The sequence below is a fragment of the Coniophora puteana genome (assembly GCF_000271625.1).
Source record: "Coniophora puteana RWD-64-598 SS2 unplaced genomic scaffold CONPUscaffold_4, whole genome shotgun sequence".
NCBI classification, from domain to species: Eukaryota; Fungi; Basidiomycota; class Agaricomycetes; order Boletales; family Coniophoraceae; genus Coniophora; species Coniophora puteana.
This window is the reverse complement of record NW_006913056.1, coordinates 2,762,465-2,789,749: the sequence shown is the minus strand read 5'-3', so window position 1 is coordinate 2,789,749 and position 27,285 is coordinate 2,762,465. Positions and strand designations below refer to the sequence as shown.

The following is a 27,285-nucleotide window of genomic DNA, read 5'->3' as shown; positions in this document are numbered from 1 at the left end:
TAGATAGTCATAGGACATGCATCGTGCTCGCAGCAGCCGTTGGGGACGGCAGCACGAGGAGCACAGCCCGGACTTAAGCTGGGTGTTGGGGTGCTCATTTGGCTTGATTGGATTTTGGGTGACTCTGCGGCGTGCCAATGACGATGCGCAGAATGACACGGCGAGGCGTTTGGTGGCGTCGTAAATGAGAAAGTTGAGTCGAGGGTGCACCGGAAAAAGCGACGGAGCGGAGGCAGTTAACGTTGTCCCTGGCGGTGCGGTGCATAAGGAGAATGCCGGCGGGAAAAGAAACAGGCCCCTAACTCACACCAGCACTGCGACTTTCCATTCATCGACCTGGGACTTGACTGGATGGCGAACACCCCGTGTTGCTGTTACACTTACAGAGGTACTCTATCTCCGTCATTCCAACTCGGTCGTTCCTTGCATCGCTTCTCAGAGACACGTTCAATTTTATCTCATCTCATGCACGCTCGAGCCTTTTCTCAAGTTCCTGTGCTCTGGGTACCTCTCTGATCTCCACGCCGAACGCAATGATGTGCCACCTGGAGAACACGCTGCACTGCTGGTATCATGTTCTATTCCTACTCCTCCTACGCTTCACCCTTTGGATTACCGGACTTAGCGGCGAGCATCGCACAGTCGCACATCGCGCACGACACATGGCTTGTGGCTCTCCACCGGGCGTACTCGCTGACAGGCAGAACTGCGTTATCGTGGGGGTCGTGGGCGTCAAACCGGAATATGAACTGACAAATGAAAAGCTATACGATGATGGTGGATCCCGGTGCGTCTTCCAGACCTTCCTAAGCCGTTCTTATTGGCGGTCGTCGTTTTATCCGAGGTACATGTAATGTAGACGTCTTCGGCCCATCCGTTGTGCTGGATCGGCACCTGAGAAGAAGCCTCTGAGTCTGCCGTGCGTGCGGCTTCCTTCGACGTCTCGGTGAGCTTCCATCGCCCCTCCTGAAGTGTACGTGGGGGGCTCTTTCTAGTTTCCATACCCGCTCTCTCCGTCCGTCTGTCCGTCCATGCTCCGCAACATCATCCGTCCATTATCTCATTCAAACATCACTATCAGCGTTCTCTATAGATCTACTCTATCACTCCCTCGCTGTCTTTGTTGATTCAATGCGACAACACAATTACGCAGCGTGCGGAGTGTGGCGCTGATCCCTGCAGATGAATCGACGACGGTTCTCCCGTGCCAACTTCCAATCTCACGCGTTCGCAGTCCCACTCACTAGCATAGAGCACAATGGTCAACCAGTCGGCTTTAGGACCACCCATTGTTCCTCGTCTTTGGCACGCAATTTCGATGCACTGTGTCTCAGAATATCCTCGCATGCTTCCTCGTGTGGATCGCCTGGCTTCGAGTTCGCATCGCAGCGCGCTTGTTCCTGACATGTTCGAGGCAATACAGTGGTTCACAGGCCCGTGGTACCTTCCTCTAGACCGGCGGTGCACTTATGCATCGCTGCAGGGTGCAAGGTGCAGCAGCATGTCGCGTGTTCCCCGGATTCACGATAGCTAAGCAAGCAAGCAAGACGCGTGTTTTGATCCCAGCTCTCTCTTGCTAAATCCCTTGACTGCGGACGGTGCGGTGATGCAATGTCCCGAAATAACCGCGACGTACTGTGCCTCGCTTGGTGCAGGTGTCTGTAGACGCAGGCTCGCCCAGTCGCGCTCGGAGGAGCTGTGCCTCGGACTGGAGCGAGGCGTCGCAAAGGCTGCGGCACGCGCGTTTTGATTTTACCTCGTCGATTCTGATCCAGCGTGGTGGCTGACCGGGTTTCTAGGTGAACTCGCGGCTTCAGCGCTGCTGCTACTGCAACGGCACACGCAACTATGCAACCCGGGTACGCTGTTCGCAGACCGGTGCGCGCGTCTGGGTGGCAGGTGGTTTGCAGGAGTGCGTGGTTGTGTTAGGACCCCCCTATGAGCGCGTCCTTGATCCTGCCTTAATTGGCAAGTCGTTTGTCGTCCTGCCATTCCGGGCTTTCCGTTGCCCACTACGCGAATATACCTCCGCTGATGGCCACCCGCGAAGTCCACTCTCCTCCCCGGCCGGCCTCCTGCCAGCCTCTTTCACCCTTCCTCTTTCGGTCGCGTATCCTTTTCGTCCCCGAATCCTCAGCGCGAACGCATGTCCATATCTGGCCCAGACAATGGAGACGGCACGCTGGGCTCCTTGACCCGGCTGGAAGCTGTCCGTCCTGATTGTCTGCCGTGCATTTGTCTAGCGTGTCTCGCGTTGGGCTGCTGGTTCGCTCGCGTGCCATGCCTGCCACTGCCCTAGCAGTCTGACGCGAAAATAAGATTTTTGGATCGGAGGACCGAAAAAAAAGCTTGTATAAAGATCAAGGTGTGGATCGCTCCCGGGACCTGGTTCCCCATTTCCCATCGTTGCACAATTCGCGACTAGTCCGACTCCTGGAGCTTAGACGTTTAGCAATCTAAGCTCGAGGGATCAAGCTTGGAGACAAAGCTAGCTGAAGCTGGAAGCCCGAGCCCGACAGAACGTCGCCGCCCCGTCCGCCCCGTCCGCCTCGCACGGTGCCGCCCCCGTCCCGTCCTCGCTTATACACCTTCCGTTCTTCATCGTCATCACGAAGCCTCCCGCCTGTCCAGGCTGTCCTCATCTCGCTTGCGTAGTAGTCTGTGCTCGGATAAGAAGCCCAGCCGACACCTCTGCCGTCTCGTTACTATTCCACTATAGGTCTAGTCACCTCGCTGCTGGGTCGCCCGTCGCGGCCCCCTCCTCCCGCCAACAGCGAGCCTCGTCCCCCCAACCACCACCAACATCAGCGCCAGCACTCGCAACCTCCGCCGCCCCGTCATCTTCCGCAGCACCAGCAGCAGCGGCCGCCCCCAGCGCGTCCAACTTCGCCCGCGAATCGACGAGACAAAAGTCCCGCACCTATGACGTCCAACGTTCGGCGCCGCCCCGGCCCTCAGGCCTCCCTAGACCTCCGTACCCCGACGTTCCATCACGACCCTTCGTCCCCGAGCATTTCACCCGCGCAGGCAATAGCAGACGCGTGGTCGCACGAGCCGCCAGAGAGCCAGGAATACTGGCGGGCGGCAGAGGCGCGTCGACGCGAGCAGTACCTCGCGGCACGGCCGAGACCGCGGTTGGCGAACAAGATGTGAAGGGAGAACAGGAGCTTCTTGGCCATTGGCACACTCAGGTGAGTTCTAATTTCGCACTGCTGGAAGACACTCGAGGGCTGAGAAGACGCATAGACATGTAACAAAACCCATGTCTTGCATTCCGCACTCGCAGTTCCGCAGACGATACACACGCAACACACATTTTTCACGCACGATAGGAAGCACAGCACGAGGTATCCTGTGCTCTCGGCATCGCCAAGCACGCGCGCCCTCACGATGTCCCGAGCCTCGCTTCAACATACATAATACACCATAGCCTTCCTCCCGAACGATGAATGGGATGTACGAGTAGGTTTCCCGCATCATGTATCCACTCCCCATGTAGCACCACGCCGACACGACACCCATCTCCTCCATTCGTACCCGTATCCATACGTCATTTTCTCGCTTTTTCCCTCTCTGTTTCTCTATCTTATTTATTCGCTTTAGCCCCTCTTCTTGTTTCTTGCCTACTGTTTTCCTATGCCTTCACTACAACCACCAGACGGCAGCGCCGTTAGGGCAAAGCTCGCTCCTGATACCTCTCTCTCCCTTTTTCTCTCATTTTCCTCATCTTTTTCTTTCTTGTTTCTTCCTCAATGTTCCAGTGTCCGTCACGCAGTTATAGCATCGCCGAGACCAGACGCAATAGCATCACGCATGCTGCATGTTACCCCAGACCATAGTATTTATCGCATATCATAGCATACACCCATATCCAACACACTGGTATATAGACTTTCTTGATCCTCTCATTGCTGCTTGTTGTGAGCTTGAAGTGCAGTCGACCGACATGAGCATCAGGTGCAAATCCGCTTCAACATTCCCTTTTAATGAGAAACCGTCGCGTAGTAATTATCAACGGAGTAGTAGGGGTATATATTTACATACTACATACGACTAGCGCTAGGGTAATGATGTTGAGATTATCCCCATTTTATTATCGGCTTATTATCGGCTTCTTCCGTGTGCCAATCAGCGCTTTCTACGACGGCTTTAGATCTGCTCAGCGGATGGATACATAGCAGACACCGCCATGTCCACGCATGTATGAGCATGATAGTGCCACCATAACACTTTGCGTTCTCTCTCGCACTTTGTCACCATCAGTCCAACTCGCAGAAGCAAAAATAGAACAACGGTCTCACTGCGATTGAAAAGAGTAGGCATTTTTATTTACGGTTCCTCCGCAGGTTTCCGGTCATCGGACGAGTCGACTCTATTAACATGTCGATTGTCGGTAGTTCCCATATAAACCCGAGGTACAAACGTGCCAGCGAGAGATATACCTGGAATACTCTAGCTCCAACTGACAAGGACGGAGCGGCACGCTATGCTGATCGTTGCCTGAGACGGGGACCGAAGTCTTGAAGCACAAAGAGGTACAGATAACCTCTGACGCACACATGGCGCCATTTCCCTGCCCAAGTGGATGGAATACAATCATCCAACCGTCTTGGGGAGTAGGAATAGGGCCATCGTGATAGACCAGGGAGTGGCCTTTGCCATACAATCGGCGTGCCAATAAATGGCAGTAGCAGGCGCTTCACGGAAGGCTGGAAGCGTTCGCTGTGACCAACGTCAACAAGAAGGCAGCTACTGGATAGTCATCACATACCAGACCACCGAGCCCGTGATAACGCCATAGCCTGCATGGAAAGCTTCCAGATCGCTTATGCCCCAGCTTCCCCAGCCATATTTTCGCCTTCTCCATCGAGCGTCGCGTCTTCATCGTCCTCGTAGTCTTCTTCCTCCTCCTCCATAGCGGCTTCGGCCTCGGCCTGTGCCTGTGCTGCGGATGCAGCATGTGCAATAGCCTGTTCGAGAAGTTTGGCCTGCTCCTCGGAGAGACCAAGCAGTGCAAGGCTCTGCGCTGTAGACCCTCCCGACGTAGCTTGCTCAGACCCAGCAACATCAACTGGCGGAGCTTCAATCGACGGTATAGGCTGGGCAGCACTGGCCGGTGGTACTGCAGGAGGCGGCTGCGCTTGAGCTCGCGCGATGATGCTCGCAAGCGTAGCCTGTCCACCCATGATGCTGGGGTCATATTGCGGTGGAGGGGGAGGCACGACAAGCGGGTTTCCTTGGCCCACCGGCGCACCGAGAGCACTTGATACCCTGGCCTGCAAGAGCCCATGCAGGCTCATGACCGCCGCCTGCCCTCGGCCAACGACCTCCCGCGATATCTCTCCTTCTTCCGGCCCACCTATGCCTCCCACAGTGCCTCCGTCGAACGGCACAAACCCACCCCCAGGCGGAGCCCCCGAAACAGCCGCGATATCGCTCCACATCCGTGCCCTCCTTCCCTCCTTCGCATCCTCCTCGTCACCCTCCCTATCAAGCTCGACTTCCCGTACTTCTGCCTCCACACACTGCGCACCGCTCCCATCTGCCCGCGCTGCGCTCGCGTTCTTGTGTCGCTTGATAGCGTCCCGCCGCGAGAACAGCTTCGCGCACCCGCCACACTGCCACCCGCGCCGGTCGTGCAGATGGGTGTGTCTCTTCAGATCGTGGTTTCGTGCGAAGGCAGCCGGACACGCTGCGCACCTGAAAGGTCTGTGCGTGGTGTGCATGCGTGCGTGCGCCCGGAGGCTGTATAAGCGCGCGAAGGTCTTGGTGCACGCGGGGTGTAGGCAGGGGTATACGGCCGTCGTGAGGTCGGTGAAGAGGTGGTCTCCGTGTTGGGGAGGCGGGGCGCCCCAGGGGTTGAGGTGAGGGTCGTGCGGGTGTGGAGGGTGGGGCGCGGGTGGACCTATATGGGTCCCGCTGATGACACCGATGGCTTGGATGAGGCCGCCAATTTCTTGTAGGGGGCCCATCTCAGGACCACCACCTGAAGAGGATGTTACCGCGAAGAGGAAGATCTGGTGTAATTGGGCTTGAATAGAAGAGATAAGAGCGGGGTCTAGTGGACGGTCTGTGGGTACGGTTGTGAGTGTGGACCCTACAACATGGACTGCTTCTGCGATCTGGGACTGGAGGTCGGGTGGGGCCAATGCTGGGCGCTTGAACGGTCGAGAGTCAACGTCCATGGCCTGAGGTTGAGCATATGCGGGGTCTTGAGCGTCATCACGTTTGCGTTTGCCGAGATCCAGCTGCATGGCTGGCGCGTTCGAGTGCCGCAAGTTCGCGAAAAGCGCATCTGAGCGTGCCAGGGAGACAAGAACATGACTTAGTGCGCGGGCGAGGTCCTTAGGGACGGATCCAGCAGAGGATATGTTCTGTAAAGCTGAGAGGAGATTATCGTCGGAGTTGGGGATGCTAGTGGATGCAAGGGCGGAGCGTGCAAGCGAGTCGCCCGACGTAAGGTCAAGGATGGCACGCATGGTCTTAATGGCCGCTTCATGCTTTCGCGCTGAGTTAGACTCTGACAAGGCTGATGCTGATGCTTGTGCTTCATTGATGAAAACGGACGGGTCTGGTAGGAGCGGTATTGGGTCGTGACCTGTAGACGCAGTGGTGTTGTTGGAGGTACCAGCTTGAACACTTGCCTGCGCGCTCTCCGCCTGAGCTCTGCTGATGTCCGCCAGAAGCTGCTCATTCAGCCGTCGCGCTATCTCCTCCGGATCTTCATCGTCTTCATAATCTTCATCTTCATAGTCATCGCCATCCTCGCCCCATTCCTCTCCGTCGAATTGTCCCTCTGGGAAAGATGGTATGGCGAGTACGTTGGCACTATTTTCGTCTGACGGCGTGTCTGTCATTACCGAGTCGGCAGACACAGAGGTAAATCAAGGGAGACACGGTGAAATATGGGTCGCAGGAGTGGGGAAAGGAGCGTTCAGAACGTTCAGGGTTCCCACCATCTGGTTACGCGCACGCGTCCTTCGGGGGCTTTCTCCATGGTTATTGGCCCCTGTTGTCTTCGACCTTCGAGCATCGCTCTCCAGAGGTCAGAAGCAACCCATCCTTGTATCAAAACATGCTTTCAAGAATTGGGAGGAAAGGGTATTGGTCGAAACGATAGGTGATGTTTTGGCAAGTCAATGATACAATAATATTTCGATCTTCAAATGGGCCTGGTACTAGACTCCACAGTCTCGATCATGTCTCTTCGGATATATCCCCCCAGTCAATGTCAATTATCATGAAATGCGGGGAAAGAAGGGCGGCGCTAGGGAAGGCAGAATAATGAAGCCTGGAATCGGATGGGCAAGCACATTGATGTAAACATTTGAGGGTCTCTTGGTCATCGCTTCAGCCTCAGACGAGTGGTCGGCGCAGACTGACAGCTTGGCAAAGTCAATCAAAAGAAAATTGAACAACTACAGGTACACTGAATCTCCGAAGTTGGTCCAGAAGAGTGGAGCGAATTCACTGTAACCAAGTTCATTGGATTGCTTTTGAGTTGCTAGGCTACATACTGTACTATAACTCTGACTATGCATATTGTTCGTCAAGCGCCCGGCGGACCAGCCTACGGGCACACGTCTATGAGCGTAAGGACTTGAACTCTAGGTCGTAAATAAAATGATGCCGCAGATTAACCAACACACTACAGAGAAACGGTCCCTAGTCTATAAAAGAAAGCACGAAAATACAGCGGGGTATACCTGATCTTTTCATCGAGCCAGAGAGCTACGTGCTCGAATCTGCTCGCCGTTGTAATATATCCAGATGGGAAACGGGATACCAAGCACGATAGCAAGACCCGCGAGTAGAGAGTTACCACCGCCGTACCCGAGTTTTGCGTACATCTGCTCGCCAAAGAGCGGAAACACAAAGCCTAGGAACGAACGAAGTACCTGATTTGAAGATAGGTTAGGTCTGAGACGTAAAACCGAGGGATCATGACACACCGATGCTGCGGCTACTGCACTAGCGGCGTAAGCGAATGTGTCTACGAGGTACAAGGAAATAGGCAGGCTAATCGCAGTTGTTAGCACACGGACCACTCAGAAAGTGCGAGCTGGCTTACAAAGTTGTCATAAGACCGAACCCGAAGATACCGGTACCAATGATAGGCATTATCCAGTGGATCTGTGCCTGTGCAGACCACCCGTACCAACTAATTGCCGTGACGGTGCTAAGCACTTCATGCCGTTGGAATTGATGGTATACTCACAACAACCCCACTGGTACGAAAAGCGAACCGAACATGAGAGCAGGTATGCGCATCTCTGGTTTTCCTACACCGCCGTTTTTGGCACGTTGCTAAAGAACACGAGAGTTCAAGTTAGACCGTGTCGGAACTTTATGTCAAAAAACTCACATGAAGATATATTTTGTTGGATATGTTAGCTCCAAACAGCGTCGCCGAGACGAAACCAAAGCCGAGTCCGATATAAGCAAGGCCACTAATACCAGTGTTGAAGTGGTATACATCCGTGAACAGATCTATCCAGCGATTAGTCCCGGAACGACACCCCTCTAGGATCTTCGGCTTACTTGGAAACGTTGCGAACATGAGGTAGTAAATGCCATACATCCTTTGAAATGTTAGCCTTATATTGTATGTAAAAATGAACGGAGTACTCACAGCGCCTGGTACAGGCTCAGCATGAAGCATACAAAGCTGCGTGTCAATAGGATTGCCGGCCTCATGATGTTCACCCACAGGTACTGCCACTTGCTAGGCGAGTTTTCTGTGAGATACGCCCGTCGAATGGCCGCTTTCTCGGGGTCTTCAGCCTTCTCATCACGTCGCCTGCGGATGATGGGCGCATACGTCTCATGGAGGAACAAGAAGCCCACGATGGATACGATACCACAGAGAGCAACGGTCACGTAGAAGACGTATGAGACGCCAGCGTTTTCGGCGATGAAGCCGCCCATGATCGGCCCAATGGCAGGACCTATAGATAATGGGATTTTACGCAAGTTGCTTGAACTATGCGAACGCACCAAGGAGAGGACCTAACGAGTATAATGCCATAGCAGTGGCACGATCTCGCTCTGAGAAGAGGTCGCTCACTGTTCCTCCTCCGCATGCAATGGGTGCACTTCCAGCAAGCCCAGCTGCAGGTTAGCGAGTCAGTCTGGTTTCAGCAATACTATCATGCCATGGCTCTCACCGAGAAACCTGAACGCAATGAGCGCACCAGCATTAGGTGCTAAAGCGCATCCCAGGTTGAACGCCAGCAAACCGATGTTGCCAAGAAAGAGGACCTACAGCGGACCGCCAGCATGAGATTGATCCACCCAAAGGCCACTTTTGACCAGCACACGACCCACCCATTTACGGCCGTACATTTCCGATAAGGGTGCGAGGATGAGCGGGCCCAGCGCATACGATAGCAGGAAGATACTCAGGCAGAGCGCGCCAACCGTTGAGCTCGTGATGTCGTACTTGTCGGCAATCTCGGGTAGACCAGGAGCCATCATCGAGCTCGAGAGAGGAGAGACGAAGGTGAACGAGGCGACCTCCATTGTCGGGTTAAACTCTGTGACACACAAGGAGTGGACTGAGACTTACAATTGCGGTGGATACCCACTTCTTCGTCGATGGCCAGTTCCGTGGGTTTATAGGATCCACCTCCCAATCATCCTCCGACTCCGTCATCGCCACCTTGACCTCGCCCTTCTCACTTTTGGAATCCGCAATGGCTATCTCACCATCAGCCCGGGAGAGCATTATGTCAGGGGCTTGCGGCAGGTCCCGCGCCGACGGAACATGCGTGACCGAGGTCCTTTCTGACATAGCGTCGTCGACGGGCTCTAGCTGAGCGGCCATTTGCCTGGACGTGCGGAGGGCGGGCTAAGCGTGTGTTCGCGGTGAGCACGAGACGACCTTTATAGAGTAAGCATAATGCTTTGCGACCGGGCACGACTTTGAACCTTTACTCAAGGACCGGCAAACAAGAACGTCCGGTACCGAGGACAAACTCTGAGCCGGTCGCTTGACGGAGTAACGGAGCAAAATGAGGCAATCTCGCGGGCAGCGAGTGTCACCCTCAGTCTTTGACAGTGTTAGTTCATCGAAGACATGGCCGAGCCCTCATGAACCATCTCCAGGCTATCTTTGGTCACACCCCGAGTCCCTCAAAGAGCTACCTGCGGAGTCACTGAAAACAAAGTCATATAGTTTCATCCCTTGCTGGGCACCGCAGCCTCGTCTCTTGGTAGGTCTTCCTTGCGCGTTCCAGTAAGCCTCGCTAGCGCGCACGCAACACCGTGATCCGCCACACCGAGACTCATCGAAACAGCAATGTCGAAAAACGACGCACGCACATACACAAACAGGGTACTGACCATCCTTGGCATACCGGGGGCTGCCGGATCAATGATTAGCGTGTGTGGTGACAGCTGATGACGGTGATCGCAAGGGGCACCGCCTAGTGCCTGATCCGGATGGTCAATGCTGTGAGCAACGAGTTTGCCAAGCTATTATACAGCATTGTGAGACCGTTAAGTATGAGAATGTAGGGTAGGATGATGAAGGCATACCATACGATCTCCATCGACATCCTTGCGATCGAGTGCAAACATTGATCATGGCCGCCCCCAGTAGCACCCCATTTCCCATTAGCACCAAATTTATCGGTACGAAAGCCTAGCTAATCTTGGGTTCGCTCTGTCAAGTTGCTTCAAGGCTGACATATATCCCCGCCGTAGGATGTGTCGCCAGCAACACCACTATCCAGTCCATTTGCTGCTCCGAGCTAGGAAGCAACATTACGACTGCCAACGGCACGACTGGGTGTCCCTTCAACAGTGTCTTTCAGCAGTGTGGAGCGGACGGATCTAACGCTGGTGATGACAGCTGGGTTCAGTGCAACGTGAAGTATGATGTCAACAAAACGTCGATTTCCGCATGCAAGAACTGCGTAGACAATTCGGAGAACGGAGCAGGAGGCAGAGGACTGCCTTGGCAGTTGCTGTTGCTGAGCCTGGCTTCGATCGGAGCACATGCAGTAATTGGCCTATGAGAAGAGTGGTCAGAGAGGGGGGCAAGGGGGCTGAGACACTAGACACTGGAATAGTTCTTCCGTCTAGAAGAAAAGAAAGAGAGCTGCACTGCTGGTATGAAACGACAGTCAAGGAAGTCTGTTGTGACGTTGTGAAGACCGTGATGTATGCCGAGATTGCATTTAGGCTAGCTCCGGTACCGAATCAAGAAGTGTGCGTAGCGTAGAGGGCGCCATCGTGTGGGGAAGTGCTCAGCGTACCGAGATGGATTGTAGGTGCATGTTGACGCGGACATGAATGTGGGCGATGGCCAAGAGGCAGCCGCCGCGTCGTTCAGGGCGGCATGCCCGATTTGGGTGTTGCTGACGCTCCCAGTGTCACAGCTCCCCAATGCCCTTTGGCAACCCTTTCGCTTGCGGGGACGCTCTGCAGCTTCAACATTGAGAACATCCGAGCAAGTGCGACATCCGTTGCAACCTGGTAGAGTCGACCCAGGTGTCTGATTTATGGTTGCGATCCACTGAGCGCCGGGGTATCTTAAGCATCGTTGCCTTGACATCCGGGAGCTCGAGCTGGGTAGCTCAAGTACAAGATCGTCTCGACTCTCGATCGGCCAATCTGGGCGTAGCGGCAATAATGAACTGTTAGGAGGACAAAAATGTCGCCAAGTACAACGACCTTGCGCCTTGTGGCGGGTCAGTGGAGATATGCCAAAAGTTTGGTTCATGCTATCGTATCCTGAGAGGGGCCATAACTTCATCGTGAGGGTCATACTGGCATTAACAAAACCTAGCCGTAATAACTCGTTCAGTATGGTCAAGGTTATGTGTCACAGGAATCGATGCTCTGAAGGATAGTCAAGCTGTGGCAAGGACTGTGGAGACCAAGAGCGGAGAACTCGCTAACATAGAATTACGTACAAGCGACATGGCGACCACAAGGACCCCGACCGCAAGCGAAATAAATGTTTGGTTCCGTCTCGCGCGCCCTCTCTTTTACCGTGCCCTCTTCGTCCTCCATCGAGCCCATCTTCGCTGTTGTCCATTTCGTTGTCATCGCACGCCTCGAACAAGAGTAACAGCTTCAAGAGCAACGCGCGGAATCGAATACGGGGTCAAAACACCTACTTCTAGAAAAGGAATAGAGACGTCGCGGGTCGCTTGCTTGTTTCTCACTGCCGGTTTGTCGCTGCACCCCCTGTGGTCAACGTCCAAAGCGTGACCTCGCTCGCCAACGCGTGTCGCAGGCACGAGATATATCCTTCTTCCCCCATTGTCGCGTTCTACCCACAAAATCAGCACGACACAGCAAGTTGCCACTCAACCCTTCTTTAAAACCCCCCTTTCAACCCAACGCGCGTCTACAGCTTCCTTTCATCCACAACACCCCCATTGTCTGCCACTCTTCAATCGCCCCCAGATTCACGTTGGGACCATGCAAGCTGCTATCCAGGACTTCCTTAACCATGCGGGTGACGCGAACATGGCCGACGACGCGACCACTGAGGCCACCGAGACCCAACACGAGACGCAGCAGGCCACTCAGTCCACGGAAGATGGCTCCCAGAGTACTGAAGGCGGCAAGAACGACGTTTGGGGCGTACTTCAGCCATGCAGCCAGTCGCTCAATCGTATCGATCTCTTCAAGCTTCAGCCCGTCGTGTCCGTTGGCCGAAACCAGGAAGGGAACGAGGTTGTTCTCCCCGGCCTCAAAGTTAGTGAGTATCCGCGACGTCTCATTCATCTCCCGACTATTTGAGAGTGTATGCTGACCACTTGAATCGGCGTTTAGGTAACAAGCACTGTAAGATTCGCTGGGACGGCAGGACCGACGAAAAGTCGCATGTCACGGTGTATGATACCTCGAGCAACGGCACCTGGGTACGCGTCTATCCACTCAAACATGGCTATATGCGCACTAACGCTTGTGTATATAGATCAACGGACAGAAGATTGGGAAAGGGAAGTCTGGAATCTTGAAGGACGGGAACGAGATCGCGTTCGGGCAGCACCGGTCTCAACCCGAGTCACCCTCGGAGGACTATCGTGCGTCGTCTATACTGCCCAATGTTACCTCTCTCATGCGAGATATCCACTCTTCCAGGCTTCATTTATCGTCATATGGCCTCGGGCCCGCCCAAGGGCGGCCTACATGCGTTCTACGACCTGGGTCACGAACTTGGCAAAGGTTCTTTCGCCACTGTCATGAAAGGTCTCTCGCGCCAGACGGGACAGTGGTACGCCATCAAGATCATCCATGCCCAGACGCTCAGGCGCGCCCAAGCGAGCTCCGGGAGCCACAGTAGCACCAGCGACCACGAGGCGAAGAAGGCGGCGGACTTCGTGAAGGAGATTAGCATTCTCGAGAAGCTCACCCACAAGAACATCTGTCAGTTAAAAGAGGTGTTCTTCCAAGAGTCGAATATTAGTGCGTGGTGAACTCTGGATTTCGATTAAGCGGGTACTTATCCTCGTTCAACAGATCTGGTGCTCGAGCTGGTCGACGGAGGAGACCTACTGGATTACATTTGCACTCGTGATGGGCTGGGTGCGTGATTATAAGCGATCCCGGTGACGTTTTCTGACCTGCTCGCAGAGGAGCCTTTGGCGTGCCATATCACGTACCAAATCGCTGACGCTCTTACTGTGCATATTTTCTATTCTTCTTCCGCTTCTGCGTCTCTGACAGCGCATATATGCAGTATGTTCATGCTCAGGGAATCGTTCATCGTGACTTGAAGCCTGAGAACGTGCTACTCACGTCCAGTAACCCGCCTGTCGTCAAAGTCGCTGACTTCGGTCTTGCCAAGGTCGTCGATAGCATGACGCGCTTGAAGGTCCGTCAAATTTTCGCCCATCCCTTATATTATACACTAACGAGATTGCTAGACGATGTGTGGCACGCCGTCATACCTTGCGCCCGAGGTTGTGACGCAGAAGAACCAGGAAGGATACAGCCATCTTGTCGACGCGTGGAGTGTCGGCGTTATTGTTTTCTCCATGCTCACAGGGCAAACACCTTTCATTGAAGACGAATCAATACAAGACATCAAGGTCCGTATCGCCGAGCGCACAATTGACTGGGCCATCCTGGAGAGCGTGAATACTAGCAAAGAAGGTGTGTTACTGCGCCTTTCTCTATCACGCCATGAAGCAAATTATCTAATGCAACATACTATGAACAGCTCTAAATTTCGTCCAGAGCCTGCTCCAATACTTCCCCAAGCATCGTATGTCAATGTCCGAGGCCAAGGAGCACCCCTGGCTCGCCACATACGCGCGCGAGAACAGCCTATCAAACGCAGAAGGACCCGCGCCTTCCGTCGCCTCTGAGCCCCGTTCCCAGCTGGCCGAAGATAGCGTGATATCACTCGGGATGGGTGAAAGCTCGCTCTCCAGCATTCCAGACGAAAGCGAGGAAGGAGCAGACGCAGAGATGCATGATGCGGATCCCTCGATGGACAGCGGACTCCGGAAGATGCAGCTCAACAGCAGCATCGGCGGGCCCGCCGCGTCTCTTGTAGCTAGTGGTGCCCCCGACACCGACGATACGCCCCCGACCGGTGACCAAGCCGGCTCAAGCCGGTTTGTGACACCAATCGCCCTTGCTATCGAGACTCCATTCTCGCCGTCGTCACAATCGGCCGGAGGCATGCGCCGGATACCACTACAGAGGCAGAGCATGGCCGTCGCGGAGCAGCAGGAGCACGACCAGCGCGATAGTCCCGGCAAGCAGCAGCCGATTCGCGATGAGTCCTCGTGGCACGTCATCGCGTCGCAGGAATACCAGCAGCAGCATCGCGCCGCCGCTGTTGCCGCCGCCGCCGCTCCTCCGCCGCCTGAGCCTATTCCCGAACCTGCGCCTGTGGCGGGGCCAGGACCCACCACACGTGGCAACAAGCGCAAGCTCAACTCTATCCCAAGTGGAGGCGAGTTGACCGAGAAGCCAGCGAGGGGCAACATGAAGAAGCGCGGGCGGGCGGCTGCCTCGTCGGGGTCCTCTGCTTCGGGCTCCAGGTCATCGTCCTCTGGAACTCTGAACGGCAATCGTCGCGGCCATGGCAGCAGCGCCTTGGCCGCAGCGCCGGTGCTTATGGCCAATGCGAATGGGGAGCCTGTCGACGTGGAGATGGCATCCCCCGCGAAGACGCGTAGTGGGCGGACGCGGTCGACTCGTGGTCGTGGAGGCGCCACTGCCGCCGCCGCCGCTGCCGCGGTTGCTGCTACTAAGCCTGCTGAAGAAGAGGCGGTCGAGGACGAGGAGTGGGGTGGTATTGGCAGCAGTGAGGCCATTGGTAGTGGCACTGGCTCCGGTCGGCCCAGGCGGTCGACGCGGCAAGCCCCCGCGAAGGCGGCGCGTCGTGCATAAGTCGAGCAGGTGGACTCGACGCTATCTCTGTGCTCTCTCATCATGACTCTATAGTGCTTGTTTGCTTTACTCTTTGCTTGCTTGCTTGCTAGCTTGCTTCGTGTCTGTCTTGCTTTCTAAATGTAATCCTTGTCTCATCTCTCCCGGATCAGGAACATATCCTTCCTTTTCTACTCGCCCCACTCCGATATCTCTCCTTGCTTGCTCTGATTTTCTCCATTGTTTCCTTGTTTCCGACCTAAAATGCTCTTGCTTTCGAGCTCTCACACAAAACGTAATCTACATATAACTTAGATGCGCGCCGCGTCGTGCGCGACTAGACACATCCGTCGCTGTTACTATAGTCACTCCCTACCTCTACATTGTTTGCATATTTCTATCAGTAAAGACTAAAGCTTGTCGATATCATTAGTTCATGTCCATACAAATCCTAAACACTTCTGTGTGTCTCGTCGTGACTCTGGATTTCGAGTTGAGTACGACGCTCAGGGGCTCCGGGAGGTTTCGGAAGCGAAGCGTGGGCGCCTGTCAAGTTTTCTCACGGGGTTTCTAACGCTCACACCAAGCTCACACGCTGAGATCTGTGGTTGTAACATGTTGTAACCTATCGTTACGACTTCTCTCCGACACTAAGCTGCCTATCAAGCATTTCAGCGCCATGGAATCGAGCGTAGCACAAGCGTTACCGCCATCAAGATGCTCTTCCATCTTCCACGTTGTTGCGGCTCGATCCCACTGACCAGACATCCGTCGACATATAACGTGAAGGCACCCGAGGTATTCTCATGGTATTGTTCTTAGTAAACCACGCATAAGGAGTGGTGGCCACTGACATTCGAGCTCCCGTCTCCAGGTCGCGCTCTTGGAAGTTGCTATCGTCTCGCCGATTGAAGCCAAGCATGGGACGGACTGCGGCGCGGCTCACAGTAATGTGCCTGATGATGACGAGCGCCTAAGCTGTCGTTCATTCCACGATGAACATGTTATCCTCCGCACACGGGCTGAGACCCTCTCAGCAGCATCGTCGAGGGTGTCCCCACGTCAGGTACGTCATTCCCTATCAACACAACATCGAGATACGCCAAGCACAGACTTACGTGCCTTCAACTCCTCGTTGTTATACTGGGCGCTCTTCTGCTTCACGCTCGGCACGACTTCTCGGCATCACTGCGCAAGTGTCAGTCAGTCTCAGCTGAACGGACTGTGCCGCAGCCCCCGCGTTCTTATATATTCGCTCTTCGTTGGTTTCCACGAGTCAAACCAAGCCCCTGCAATCTCTTTCGCACCATCGCTGTTGAATCGTCTTATTCATCGGACATTATGCTGTCGCTTCCCTTCTTTTTGCCTGCGTGCAAGACCATAGCCTCCATCCTTGCGGTATGGGTGACGCTGAAGATCTGGGGGCATGTCCAGGCTCGTCGACGTACGACACATTTACGCGGCCCCCCGCGACGCAGTATCCTGTACGGTACGAACGACAAGTTCGAGCTCAAGGACCGCAGTCCCCAGATGGTCGAGTGGATTTCCAAGTACGGTGGTGTATTTAGTCTCCCAGTGGTTGCTGGAATGCGTTGGACCGTTCTGTGCGATCCGGTGGGCCTAGAGCACGTCTATGCGAGCGACGAGGAGGACTACGACGCACCACAGATTGCAAAGATCTCGCTCGAGCTCATGGTGAGTTGGGCTGCTTCGGTTGATAGTGATGACGCATGGTTGCTGATATACTTTTTCAGCTCGGCAAGGGCAACCTGCTGTCGCTTCGTGGCGAGGAACATAAGCGGTGAGCTCTCAGACGTAGGACCGTAGACTTTCAATATTGATATTGCGAATCGCATGTTATTGTAGAAAGAGGCGTGTTTTGGCGCCTGCCTTCAACAACACCGCCATTAGGCGCCTTGTTCCCGTGTTTTCTGCCTGCGCTTTGAAGGTTACTACTAGTCTGTCTCCGATATTGGTATTGATTGTTGTTCAGGCAAAGACTGCTTGGAATGACATTGTTGATGACGGCGTTGATGGAGCGATCATCGAAGTACAGCAATGGTAGAGTATCTGCGTTGCTTTTTGTGTGAAAATATCTAATCTCTTTACAGGATGAGTCGCATATCGTAATGCAGGCCCTATCCTCAATACTTCTCCGCTGATGTTTCGCGACAGGCTAGACATCATTGGACTCGCTGGTTTCGGTCACGACTTTGGCACCCTTGAAGGCAAGGAGAGCGAAGTTGCTGACGCCCTTCAGTCCACCGCTTCGCTGAATATGTCGAAGCTCCAGTTGGCATTCATTGCATTAATGCTTTTCCTTCCGTACTCCGACAAGCTCCCAAACCCGGCATTTACGCCGCTCGCCAAGCTTAACCAAAGCTTGGATCACATTGCTACTTTGTTGCTTGATAATGCTCAAGGTGGGTATAGTAGCCCGGAAGTGAAGTCTCTTTTAGAGGTCCTAGGTAAGCATTATCGGTGGAAAGAACTTCAACGAAAACCTAACCCTGTTTTAGCAACGTTGGAAGAAGCGGGCGCCAAAAGCCGTATGCATAAGGAGGAAATCATTTCACAGGTGTGTCTCCCACCTACTGGCATATACATGGAAACTGACAACCCCCAGATGAAGCTCATGCTGATCGCTGGGTACGAGACGACTTCAGGTACATTCAAGACTTGCCCTCACCTTGCGTATTGACTTACGATGACCTTCAGCTGCGTTGACTGTAAGCAGTCTGTTTCTAGTATTGCCGTTTGTCTGATAGATTATCTCCCCTTCAGTGGGCACTTATCGAGCTGGCTCAAAATGAAGTCGTGCAGAACAAGCTGCGTCAAGAGATTTTTCAGATTGCCACTGACGAGATTACTTGGGAAGACTTGGCCAGCCGACTACCATATCTCGACGGCGTCGTCTCTGAAACCTTACGTCTTCACCCATCTCTCCCAGATGGCATTCGAGTTGTAAGCACGGCCTTCGTTAAACAAGGTGCTGCAACACTAATATGCTTTCTGACTAGGCAAAGAAAGACGACATCATTCCTCTGAGGAAGCCGGTAACAACAGCCTCCGGAAAACTAACAGATCGAATTGCGATTACGAAGGGGACTACTGTGTTCATACCCATCAAGGCCGTAAACCAGTCTCGGGATGTTTGGGGGCCTGACGCTAGGCAGTTCAAACCCGAGCGGTGGATAACTGATCATGGCTCTGACGATTCTCGCCATCGCCGCATATTCACGTTCATCGACGGCCCGAAGACGTGCTTAGGAAAAGGTCTGGCTGTCGCTGAGATGAAAGTAAGCGTTAGTGGCTATGGTTCCAATTTCCACACTGATGACGTACAATAGGTTGTGCTGAGTGTACTCGTAAGACACTTCGCTTTCGAGATGTCCGACGAGCGCGAGGTAGAAATGAACTTCACAAACGGGATAACGCCGCGTCCCAGAGTTATGGGTGAGGAAGGATGCTGCGTGCCTCTTCGGGTCCGGAAGATAGGGACCGTGGAATAAGCTCTAGTGGCGGACGCCCGCCGCCACCAGTCAGACACGCGTATATTAGCCCAATGTTTATACAATTCATCCATCGAGCGGATAACCTACTAGGAGAATATGGTGCAGAAGCTTGTATGATTTCTGCTGTGGTAATCAAGATGGGTTCTGTTTTGGTATCACTGTCGTCGATGGAGTAATTTGAAGGTTTAGAAGGTTTAGAGGATGGCTTGTTGTTACCAAATTCGATGTTGGGCATCACGGGAGGAAAACGTATTTATTGTCGTCCTTGTATTGGATAGCTGATGGCTTTTTCCTTTATCCGCTCACAGTCGGTTGATAGGTACACACGTATGGTATAACCTCGTATTGAGCCGACTGGCAGCGATAGCATCGCAACGCCATCAGAAATGCATTACCGACTCACACGTTCAGATAGTTCTGACGATTCTGAGAGCTTGCTACAGGAGCGAATCACAAGACTCATGAAACAGATATGGGTCCTTGTTGGTCCCTTTTGGTCCACACAAACTTTGCGGTGTCATGGCGGGATACAAAGACTCGTGCAAGCGCACATGATAATGCTCGTCGGGTATGCACGCTCGGATCACGTCGTGAAAGTAGAACCGAGACCAGACAATGAGACGATTACTATGTAGAAAATTGACGGGTGTACTCTTCGAATGAATGTAACTTAGTGTACTAACGTTACAAATACTGGTGATAAATGGCAAGCGAACGCGTGTCCTCTAGACTTATCTGTCAAGGACCACCGCATGAACAGCCGCTTTGAGGGTATCAGCGTCGACATGGAGGGTCGGGTAACCCAATGCCACAGTACGTATCAGTACGTCGGCAGCCTTGTCTAGAAACTCATGGCGTGCTTTCATGTATTCCGGATCCGTCGGCTCAGAGGTAGGCGAGTCTGTGCGTCAAAGGTATTAGGCAGAGATCAAAAGGATACTAGTTTGTCTAACCAAGAACCGCACACTCCCTAGGACCACCTTCAGCAGAATCAGTTCTTGCTGTCTGGGAGATGTCCACGCGCAATGGTACCTGGGACTGACTTTCCCTCTCTGTTGCCATGATGATAGTAGAAGTTGATGCTCCATTCGTTGGACCACCTTCAGATCCAGCTGAAGGTAACGCCCTGGCATCAGACACCTTGACCTTTAATGTGGCCTTTTCAATCTGGGCTTCAAATTCGCGTAACGATTCGTGATTGGCTGCTCGTTCAGACACTTCCTGAGGTCTCCGATTAATGTCTACGTCCCAGCCGAATGAAATACAACAACGTACCCTCAATCCGAATTTGAGAGATTTCGCCCCAGCCGCAGTTTTATGCGCTTGGCTGATCGCCATAACACTAAAGTGAGAGGTGGACCACTTGGTCCGAAGTCTAACTAAAGACTGATACAGAGTCTCCAAACTGAAAAAGCAACATATGAGAATTAGCGCCATGATACGTGCAAACGCGTACTTTCTGAACTCCTTCTTGATGTTCTCCAACTCTTCGGGAGAAACGACATTTGGATCATACGAGCTTTCGGGCATCTCTTTGAGTAGTGTTCGGGAAATGTTCATGCGACGTTCGATAGCCTTCATTTGACCGTTAAAGGTATGACCGATGATGAACTCGCCGCTTTTGCAGACAATGTTGACAACGTTACTGGGAACGTCGACCCCCATAGTAACGAAAAGATGAGTAAAGGAGTGAGAGAAACGAGCGGGACGGGTGATAGAGAGTCTGCCTGAGACTAGGTTAGCGATGGCACTAGTTCCATTTGATTTTATACCTTCAGCGATCGGTGTCCTGAGCTTGTGAATCGTTGGGGGGATTGTAGCATCGTCTCTTCTCTACGAAAGGAACACTTACTCAAAAGAGAACAATAAAATGACTCTGAGGGTTCTCTTTGAGTTCTCTCCGACTCAGGGCGATTTCTCGTAGGGCCGACAATATCCATCCTGTACTAGGCAAGAGACAGCGCCACCAGTCGCTCTAACCAATTTGAAGTTGTAATTTAGTTCTGGGATTTGTTCCGAGATGCACGCGTAACCGCATCATCACCTGGCATGTACGTACAGTACAGCCTGCGGAAGTCCCAGATTATTGTTGTATTTTCAAAGTTCCGACTGCCGGATTTGGACTGAATCCCGCGCCTTTACATCTCCGATCATTTTTACATATGGACCCATAGATCACATCAGGCTTTTCCCGCGCTTGTCAAATCCAACAAGAGCTTTACGTGCATGTCGCGCCTGCTGACCACAACCGCGCTGAACCCCCCTTACTCCTCCCCTCTGTTGAGCTAGCTTTCCACTCTGTTGACATGGCTGCTTCTGGCAGCAAACAGGTCGCCCTCTCGTATGATGAGCAGCGTCGAGTCATGAACAAGGAAATCTTTGGAACCGAAGAACTCACTCCGATGCACGAGATTGGCGACGAAGAGAGGTTCTGGGTCAACCATTACGAGTGGCTCAAGACGTCTGGCTATGAACTGCGATCTCGCTGGGCTCCTGGATGGACGGCGTCATGGCTAGCAGATCCGAAGAAGGACTTGATGTTATGCGATGATTTTCTGTCTATGCCTGTGCGTACCGACTCGGTCTTTCGGAATACTGAACTGACTTTGACAACCTAGCGTGCTCGACTCATGGATGCTACTCGTATCTGTGATCAGACGAGGGTCCTGTTGAAACTCCTCAGGCCATCATACAGTCGCTATGAGCAAAAAGTCCAGGCGTTCTTCAGCCAGGAGCCCCAGGCGTCGGATCCGCGAAATCACTGTGTTCCTCTCTTGGAGACTCTTGAGGTGCCTGACGAGGATCGTGCCCAAATCCTAGTTATGCCCATACTTCGCAAGTACGACAGTCCTGCATTCGATACCATTGGAGAGGCGTTGGGATGTATTCAGCAAATATTTGAGGTGAGTCTCGGCGCGCACACTACAGCTGCCTTACAAATGGTTTACGGAGTGCGCCTTAGGGTCTCCAGTTTATGCATCATAATAACGTTGCCCATAGGTATGGTTATGCGCTGATCTTATATCATTCCGGCTGACCAGAATCAGGGACATATCTACGTTCAACCTTATGATGGATGGCTCCATGTTCACGGAGGAGTTTCATCCAGCGCAGGTGGAATACACACGCGATCTCACCAGGAAGGCCCGCTACATAAGTCGTACATGGAAGTCCCCTAAGTATTACCTTATTGACTTTGGTTTGTCCCGACGTTTCGAAGAAGGGGAACCACACATCGATATCCGGATTCTCGGTGGAGTGAAGACTGTCCCAGAAGCTCGCTCTAAGGAACCTTATGATCCATTCCTTGCAGACATCTACTGTCTTGGGCATTGGGTAGATAAGGAGTTTGTCAAGGTGGGAGTGTCGACCCTCGTTGGACTGCGGAATACTTAGTTGTCCCATAGGGAAGAAACGGTTTCGACTTCCTGCGGAATCTTTCAAAGGATATGATGCAAGAGGACGCGAGCAAGCGACCGACCATCGACGAAGCCGTGAGGCGGCTGCAAGACCTCATTCAGGGACTCTCTGCTTGGAAGGTACGATCTCGCGCATCAAAGCGCCATGGGAATCTTTTTATAGGGCTTGGCCGTGTGGTAAAGCACTGGCCTGATAGGATTGTTTATATTTACTCGCACAAACCTGCCGTTCCAGTTCTACAGTAGATGCCTTGAAGACAGAGCTAGCCTTCCCGCTTCTGCGTTGTTTTGTTGACTCAGCCAGTAATGCCAATCGGCTCATAGTGTCCTGGGGAAACCTAGAACGACTAAACCGGGACCATATCCTTAGCCCTGATATTCCTCGTCATGCTATCCACGTGTATCGTTCAAGTCCAATGCTACTATTTGATCCCGCAGGTTGTCCTCAATCTACTATACAACCGTCTCAATGGTAGATGGAGCGCCGAGCTATCCAAGCGTCCGCGTCTCGCTCTCCCATTCTGGACTGGTAGATTTGTTATGCCGATTGAAGGCCTGTAGACGTTTATTGAACCTTCTCTCTCGATGAACTTTGCAACGACTGAAACGGTGTCCAGATGGTGGGTCAGGCAAACAATGTTATGACGGATTGTGTTGCAGCCATGTATCCGTGCGTCGTACGGCAATGCCACATTGCAGCGTCCCATTGATGTAAACAATAAGACCGACCAAGAGGGTTGTGATTGGGCTGATCATTTCAAGGTGATTTACGTACGTCCAGAGCAACGATCATCCCCCCTGAGAACAACTGCGCCCCTCTTTGTGTTAAAACGAGCACCGCTAAAGTACTCAATTCATGTACGGACTGAGGCGGAATACATCATATGGATTCTCAATGACCTGACGACGGGTGGCCAAGTTCCCTGGCAGACCGCATTGAGCTTGCTGGGTGCCTGTTGTGGCAAAGCCGTGGACTGAGCTCGTTGCCCACGTTGCGTGGCAATAGATTGCACTGGGTGACTGACGAGTCTCTTGCTCCCACTACATGTGTTGTCAATTGAGCTCCCCGAGCGCCACCCGAATAATGCGTGAGGAATATCTTGTTGCAAACAAGGCAATAAACTGCTATCGCCTTCAGACTAAACGTGGATTGTGCCATTTCTGAAGTATAGATCAAGCTTCTTATTCATACAATACAATGATTACATGGGGAGAATCCGTCGCCAAGGGCCTTGAATCAGTACCTTCGAACAGTCTCCTTTGCTATGCATGCGTGTTATTCCACAATGACCTCACCACGAAGTCGCTCGGCTCCGGAATCGAGTTGCTCGAGGTCTCCTTGCTCATCATAAATTGCACTGTCAAGCACACGCCCCATGAATCATCCTCGCTTGCCATAGGAAAAGAAAAAGGGACTCACAAGTGCGGTCAAGACCGGGAATGAGGTAGAAGCCGTTTGATGGGCGCTCAGTCGCAGCGTCGACAAAGTACCCGACCGTGCCAGCCGGGTGGTCGATCCATGTCCAAGGTGCGACACCACCCTTGGCAGAGAGTGTGAAAGTGAGGTTTGAGCTAGACGTCATAGATATTTGCGGGTCGACGAGCTTGGCATCGGCAAGTGAGGCAGGGGTGAACTAGATCGAATATGTAAGTCATCCCTGAACAATAACAGACGGAGGAAGAGAGACGCACATATTGCTCATTCGTAACCGTCTTGTTATCCACAGTCGCCGTCACATTCAGCAGCAACCACACGTCCGACGCGTTCGCGCCCTGCGGAAGGATCGAGCTCAGCCCCGTCCCCTCAAACACCAACGAGTTATTCAAACTCGGAATCTCCACACTCCTCGTCGTCGAATTCAGCACCTTCCCGCTCCAATCATACCACGTCATCTGCGCGCTCGCGTTCACGCTCTCCCACCGATCGCTCGTCGCGAGCACCGTCAGCGTCTCGTTCTCGGGGAACCAGAACGGGCTGACGATCACGGGCGCGTACACGCCCGCCAGCCCGTAGTTGAGCACCTTCCAGCGCCCCGAGTACTCGATCGCACTCCACGAGACGCCCTGCCAGATGTCGTTCAGCTGCCAGACGAGGCTCCCGAGGTTGTTCTCGCCCAGCCCCGCGCCGCGCCTGTACCATGCGATCTCGGCGATCATGTTCATCGACTGGAAGACCTGGGTGCTGTAGCACCACTGCGCGAATGTCTGATTCGAGTCGGATGTGTTCGGCGTGGGGAGCCAGAGTTCCACGGCGGAGGACATCTGGTACTGGCCTTGCGGCGCGTTCGGGTTCGGGAAGGAGAGGTTGCCGGCGGGCGGGTGGTGGTCCCGCGACATGACGACCGTCGAGTTTAAGGAGAAGTCGTCGGGTGACTCAAGGACTTCCTCCCAGCTATAGAAGGAGGGGAGGGAGTGGAAGCTAGCGAAATGGGATACGTCGGTCAGCGAAGAGTGTAAGGGAAACTAATGCTCGTGACTAAACTTACCCGAATTCGTTCACAAACCGGGAGACCGGATAGGTGCTGAGGTTGAACGCCTGGGTGGGGTCGTAGTTGTACCGTTCTTTAGCCAAGTAGTGTTAGTGACACATCATGCGTCGAAATGAATCTTAACATACCACTGTTACCGTAGATGTAGCCTTCTGTCCCGTTTGCAAATCGAAGGACGTATGGATCAAGGCTGAGGACGCCATGCGTCGTAGAACAGTCCGTATAAGGGACCTGGGTTGCGAGCAAATGTAAGACAAGCACGATGTATCATCAATCCACAGAAGATGAGCTTACCGATTTCGTCTCAGACACAACGATGTCATGTAGGTAATCCTGGAACAACGCCACAAACTACAGGATCATCAGCAGTAGCAATATGACAACCGTGAATAAACTGACCTCATCCAAATAATGAGTCCCGTTTGCAAGCGACGTATTCGCTTGCATCACAATCCCCTCGATCTCATTCCCGCCCGCCCACTGCACATTACTCGGGTGCCGGTTCACCCTCCGCACATTCTGCCTCACTTCGCCCTCCACATTCTCCAAGTACCAATCATTAATGGGATACAGCGTATCACTGAAAATCAGCTCGCTCCACGCCAAAATGCCCAGCTCATCGCACGCCGAATAAAAATCATACACGCCCCCGTCCGTCTGCGCATCCGACGGCTGATACGCACCACCGCCCCACACGCGGAGCATGTTCTGCCCGGACGCGACGGCGCTCTCGAGCACCCAGCGCGCCTTGGCGGGCGAGATGCGTGAGTAGAACGGGTCGAACGGGATGATGTTCGTGCCCTTGGCGTAGAACGGCTGGCCGTTGATGGCGAAGTGCCACTGGTCGCCCGGTGTGATGCCGCGCTGTGCGATGTCAGTGTCGCTGTAGGCCGTCTGCGCGAGGAAGATGGTGCGGAAGCCGGTGCGGATGGTCTGTGTCAGCGTGGTTGCGTTGTCGGACGACGATGAGGAGCTGGAACCGGAGAGTGTGAACGTGACGGTGAGATTGTATAGCTTGGGCGTGCCGAGGTCAGCAGGATACCACCGCTCCGGCTTCGCGTCTGGGATCGTCCAGTTGACGCTCCTGTACGTGACGTCGCCGACTTGCGCCGGGATAGCGTCGAGGTCGAGAGGCTGCGAGGTGAGCTCGAGTTCGGGGAGCGAGAGTGTTACTGTCGGATTTTGGTAGGCGGTCGTCGAACGCAGGCCAAATGTGACGTTGAGAACCCAGTCTGCAGATTCGTCAGGCGGCGCAGTACCGTTCTGCCCGACTTTGTAAATGTCTACAGACGTTTCATCTAGGAAGATGGTTTCGCCAATGTAGGGCGAGCCGGTACCCGGAGTTGAAGGGAAGGGCTGCTCAGGAGTAGGTGTGGAGGGCGACGTGGGGTTACTGGCGTTCGCGAGAGTCACCAGATATGCGGGCTTGTGGACGCCGGTGGGAACAAAGGCAGGGCCCTAGGCACGTTTGCGCGCGTCAGGAGGAAAAGAAGCACGGCGATAGAGGGAGACTTACCCAATCCCATCCAAAGTCGTCATCTATCTTGCGAATCCACTGACGTACACTAGGAACCTCATACTAGCGGCGAAGTCAGCTAATTGTATTGAGATAGTCATGGGAGACGCACGTCGTCCGAGGTTGTTGCGTTCGCGTTGTTCGGGAAGTACTCCGCATCGGGGCGCGACGTGACGTTGAGGCCGTAATACCAAGCAGACTCGAGGGCGATCGTAAGATTCTTGTCGTCTCCAGCTGGAGACTCTAGGTAGCCAGAAACGTCGAAGACATAGCGCTTGAATTGATTGTCGACCCACGCAACGGGATGACCTGCAAATGTCTACGAGCACATGACGTCAGCACAAGTGATGGAAGTCATGATTTGAGCGCACGATGTTTGCAACGGTGTCGATGCCGTAGAACACGAGCAACGTCGTGTCGCTTGAACCAGAGTTAGTGCTTTGGCCATTGATAACACTCGACAGGTCGGCAGTATAGGTCCAGTTGTCATAGATGATCCACCTCTGGGTGTAGTCTTTACGTTTCATGTCAGACAACGAGAGGTTGAATGCACTAAGCTTTGAGACGCACCGTTGATACCCAGTAGTGGCTCCGTGATGATCCCTGCCTTGAGTAAGTCGAGATGCGCCTGCGAAGGCAGCGACCCTGGTATGGCGATGCTTCCATTCTGATTTTTGAGCGTCCATGAGAGCTGCGAGAGGTCGAACACCTGGCCCAAGGCCGGTGCTGACAAGCTGAACGCGAGGAGCGTCGTGCGAAGCCAGGTCATAGTGACATGCACAGGTCAAGGAAGGGATGTTGGGGACGACGATGGTCTTATAGATTTACATGACCTCGTGCGCGGGAATGGGCGAGGCAGCTGACCTTTAGAAGAATGTTCATCGAGTGGATCAAGTGAGATCAAGTGTCGGCCGCGGCTTGTGCAAGTGGCGCCCACACGTGATCGTGCAACGGAGTCTATACGGCCCGGGCTAGTACGTCAGCTTCTTGCGCGTTTT

The 27,285-nt window shown here is 53.5% G+C and overlaps 9 protein-coding genes across 9 annotated transcripts; 5 read left to right on the top strand and 4 right to left on the bottom strand.

The window, feature by feature from the left end:
- Window positions 1-2,719: 2,719 nt before the first annotated feature.
- CONPUDRAFT_164405 (uncharacterized protein) lies at window positions 2,720-3,705 on the top strand. The gene is made up of 2 exons (XM_007769025.1): window positions 2,720-3,191; window positions 3,247-3,705. The coding sequence occupies exon 1, from the start codon at window positions 2,923-2,925 to the stop codon at window positions 3,151-3,153; it is 231 nt and encodes a 76-aa protein (XP_007767215.1). The 5' UTR covers window positions 2,720-2,922; the 3' UTR covers window positions 3,154-3,191; window positions 3,247-3,705.
- A 688-nt stretch (window positions 3,706-4,393) lies between these two features.
- CONPUDRAFT_122044 (uncharacterized protein) lies at window positions 4,394-6,923 on the bottom strand. Its single transcript, XM_007769024.1, has 2 exons — window positions 4,772-6,923; window positions 4,394-4,722 (listed from the first exon to the last, which is right to left on the bottom strand). The coding sequence occupies exon 1, from the start codon at window positions 6,855-6,857 to the stop codon at window positions 4,827-4,829; it is 2,031 nt and encodes a 676-aa protein (XP_007767214.1). The 5' UTR covers window positions 6,858-6,923; the 3' UTR covers window positions 4,394-4,722; window positions 4,772-4,826.
- Window positions 6,924-7,715: 792 nt separating this feature from the next.
- Window positions 7,716-9,655, bottom strand: CONPUDRAFT_53015 (multidrug resistance protein 4; the record flags this gene model as incomplete). Its single annotated transcript, XM_007768194.1, has 11 exons — window positions 7,716-7,898; window positions 7,953-8,019; window positions 8,072-8,161; window positions 8,219-8,307; window positions 8,366-8,490; window positions 8,542-8,582; window positions 8,633-8,948; window positions 8,998-9,111; window positions 9,168-9,261; window positions 9,328-9,516; window positions 9,569-9,655. 11 exons carry the CDS (start codon window positions 9,653-9,655, stop codon window positions 7,716-7,718), a joined length of 1,395 nt encoding a protein of 464 aa, XP_007766384.1.
- Window positions 9,656-10,528: 873 nt separating this feature from the next.
- Window positions 10,529-11,203, top strand: CONPUDRAFT_81393 (uncharacterized protein). Its single transcript, XM_007768385.1, has 2 exons — window positions 10,529-10,618; window positions 10,706-11,203. The coding sequence occupies exons 1-2, from the start codon at window positions 10,587-10,589 to the stop codon at window positions 11,019-11,021; spliced, it is 348 nt and encodes a 115-aa protein (XP_007766575.1). The 5' UTR covers window positions 10,529-10,586; the 3' UTR covers window positions 11,022-11,203.
- A 1,223-nt stretch (window positions 11,204-12,426) lies between these two features.
- On the top strand, window positions 12,427-15,717 carry CONPUDRAFT_122038 (kinase-like protein). The gene is made up of 9 exons (XM_007769023.1): window positions 12,427-12,718; window positions 12,793-12,881; window positions 12,938-13,046; window positions 13,105-13,428; window positions 13,483-13,548; window positions 13,597-13,646; window positions 13,703-13,837; window positions 13,890-14,118; window positions 14,186-15,717. Exons 1-9 carry the CDS (start codon window positions 12,436-12,438, stop codon window positions 15,367-15,369), a joined length of 2,469 nt encoding a protein of 822 aa, XP_007767213.1. The 5' UTR covers window positions 12,427-12,435; the 3' UTR covers window positions 15,370-15,717.
- A 905-nt stretch (window positions 15,718-16,622) lies between these two features.
- Window positions 16,623-19,113, top strand: CONPUDRAFT_164401 (cytochrome P450). The gene is made up of 11 exons (XM_007769022.1): window positions 16,623-17,043; window positions 17,103-17,149; window positions 17,215-17,409; window positions 17,460-17,474; window positions 17,524-17,816; window positions 17,868-17,926; window positions 17,975-18,014; window positions 18,067-18,077; window positions 18,133-18,312; window positions 18,369-18,647; window positions 18,699-19,113. Exons 1-11 carry the CDS (start codon window positions 16,690-16,692, stop codon window positions 18,858-18,860), a joined length of 1,635 nt encoding a protein of 544 aa, XP_007767212.1. The 5' UTR covers window positions 16,623-16,689; the 3' UTR covers window positions 18,861-19,113.
- A 481-nt stretch (window positions 19,114-19,594) lies between these two features.
- Window positions 19,595-20,528, bottom strand: CONPUDRAFT_152484 (uncharacterized protein; the record flags this gene model as incomplete). Its single annotated transcript, XM_007769021.1, has 4 exons — window positions 19,595-19,764; window positions 19,817-20,084; window positions 20,139-20,268; window positions 20,320-20,528. The coding sequence occupies 4 exons, from the start codon at window positions 20,526-20,528 to the stop codon at window positions 19,595-19,597; spliced, it is 777 nt and encodes a 258-aa protein (XP_007767211.1).
- A 737-nt stretch (window positions 20,529-21,265) lies between these two features.
- CONPUDRAFT_53400 (uncharacterized protein) lies at window positions 21,266-22,528 on the top strand (the record flags this gene model as incomplete). Its single annotated transcript, XM_007768219.1, has 5 exons — window positions 21,266-21,430; window positions 21,482-21,766; window positions 21,826-21,863; window positions 21,911-22,220; window positions 22,271-22,528. The coding sequence occupies 5 exons, from the start codon at window positions 21,266-21,268 to the stop codon at window positions 22,526-22,528; spliced, it is 1,056 nt and encodes a 351-aa protein (XP_007766409.1).
- Window positions 22,529-23,545: 1,017 nt separating this feature from the next.
- On the bottom strand, window positions 23,546-27,062 carry CONPUDRAFT_136465 (glycoside hydrolase family 2 protein; the record flags this gene model as incomplete). Its single annotated transcript, XM_007769020.1, has 11 exons — window positions 26,858-27,062; window positions 26,659-26,801; window positions 26,400-26,606; window positions 26,288-26,350; window positions 25,171-26,229; window positions 25,066-25,122; window positions 24,900-25,002; window positions 24,769-24,844; window positions 23,975-24,701; window positions 23,703-23,916; window positions 23,546-23,640 (listed from the first exon to the last, which is right to left on the bottom strand). The coding sequence occupies exons 1-11, from the start codon at window positions 27,054-27,056 to the stop codon at window positions 23,546-23,548; spliced, it is 2,943 nt and encodes a 980-aa protein (XP_007767210.1). The 5' UTR covers window positions 27,057-27,062.
- Between the last annotated feature and the right edge of the window lie 223 nt (window positions 27,063-27,285).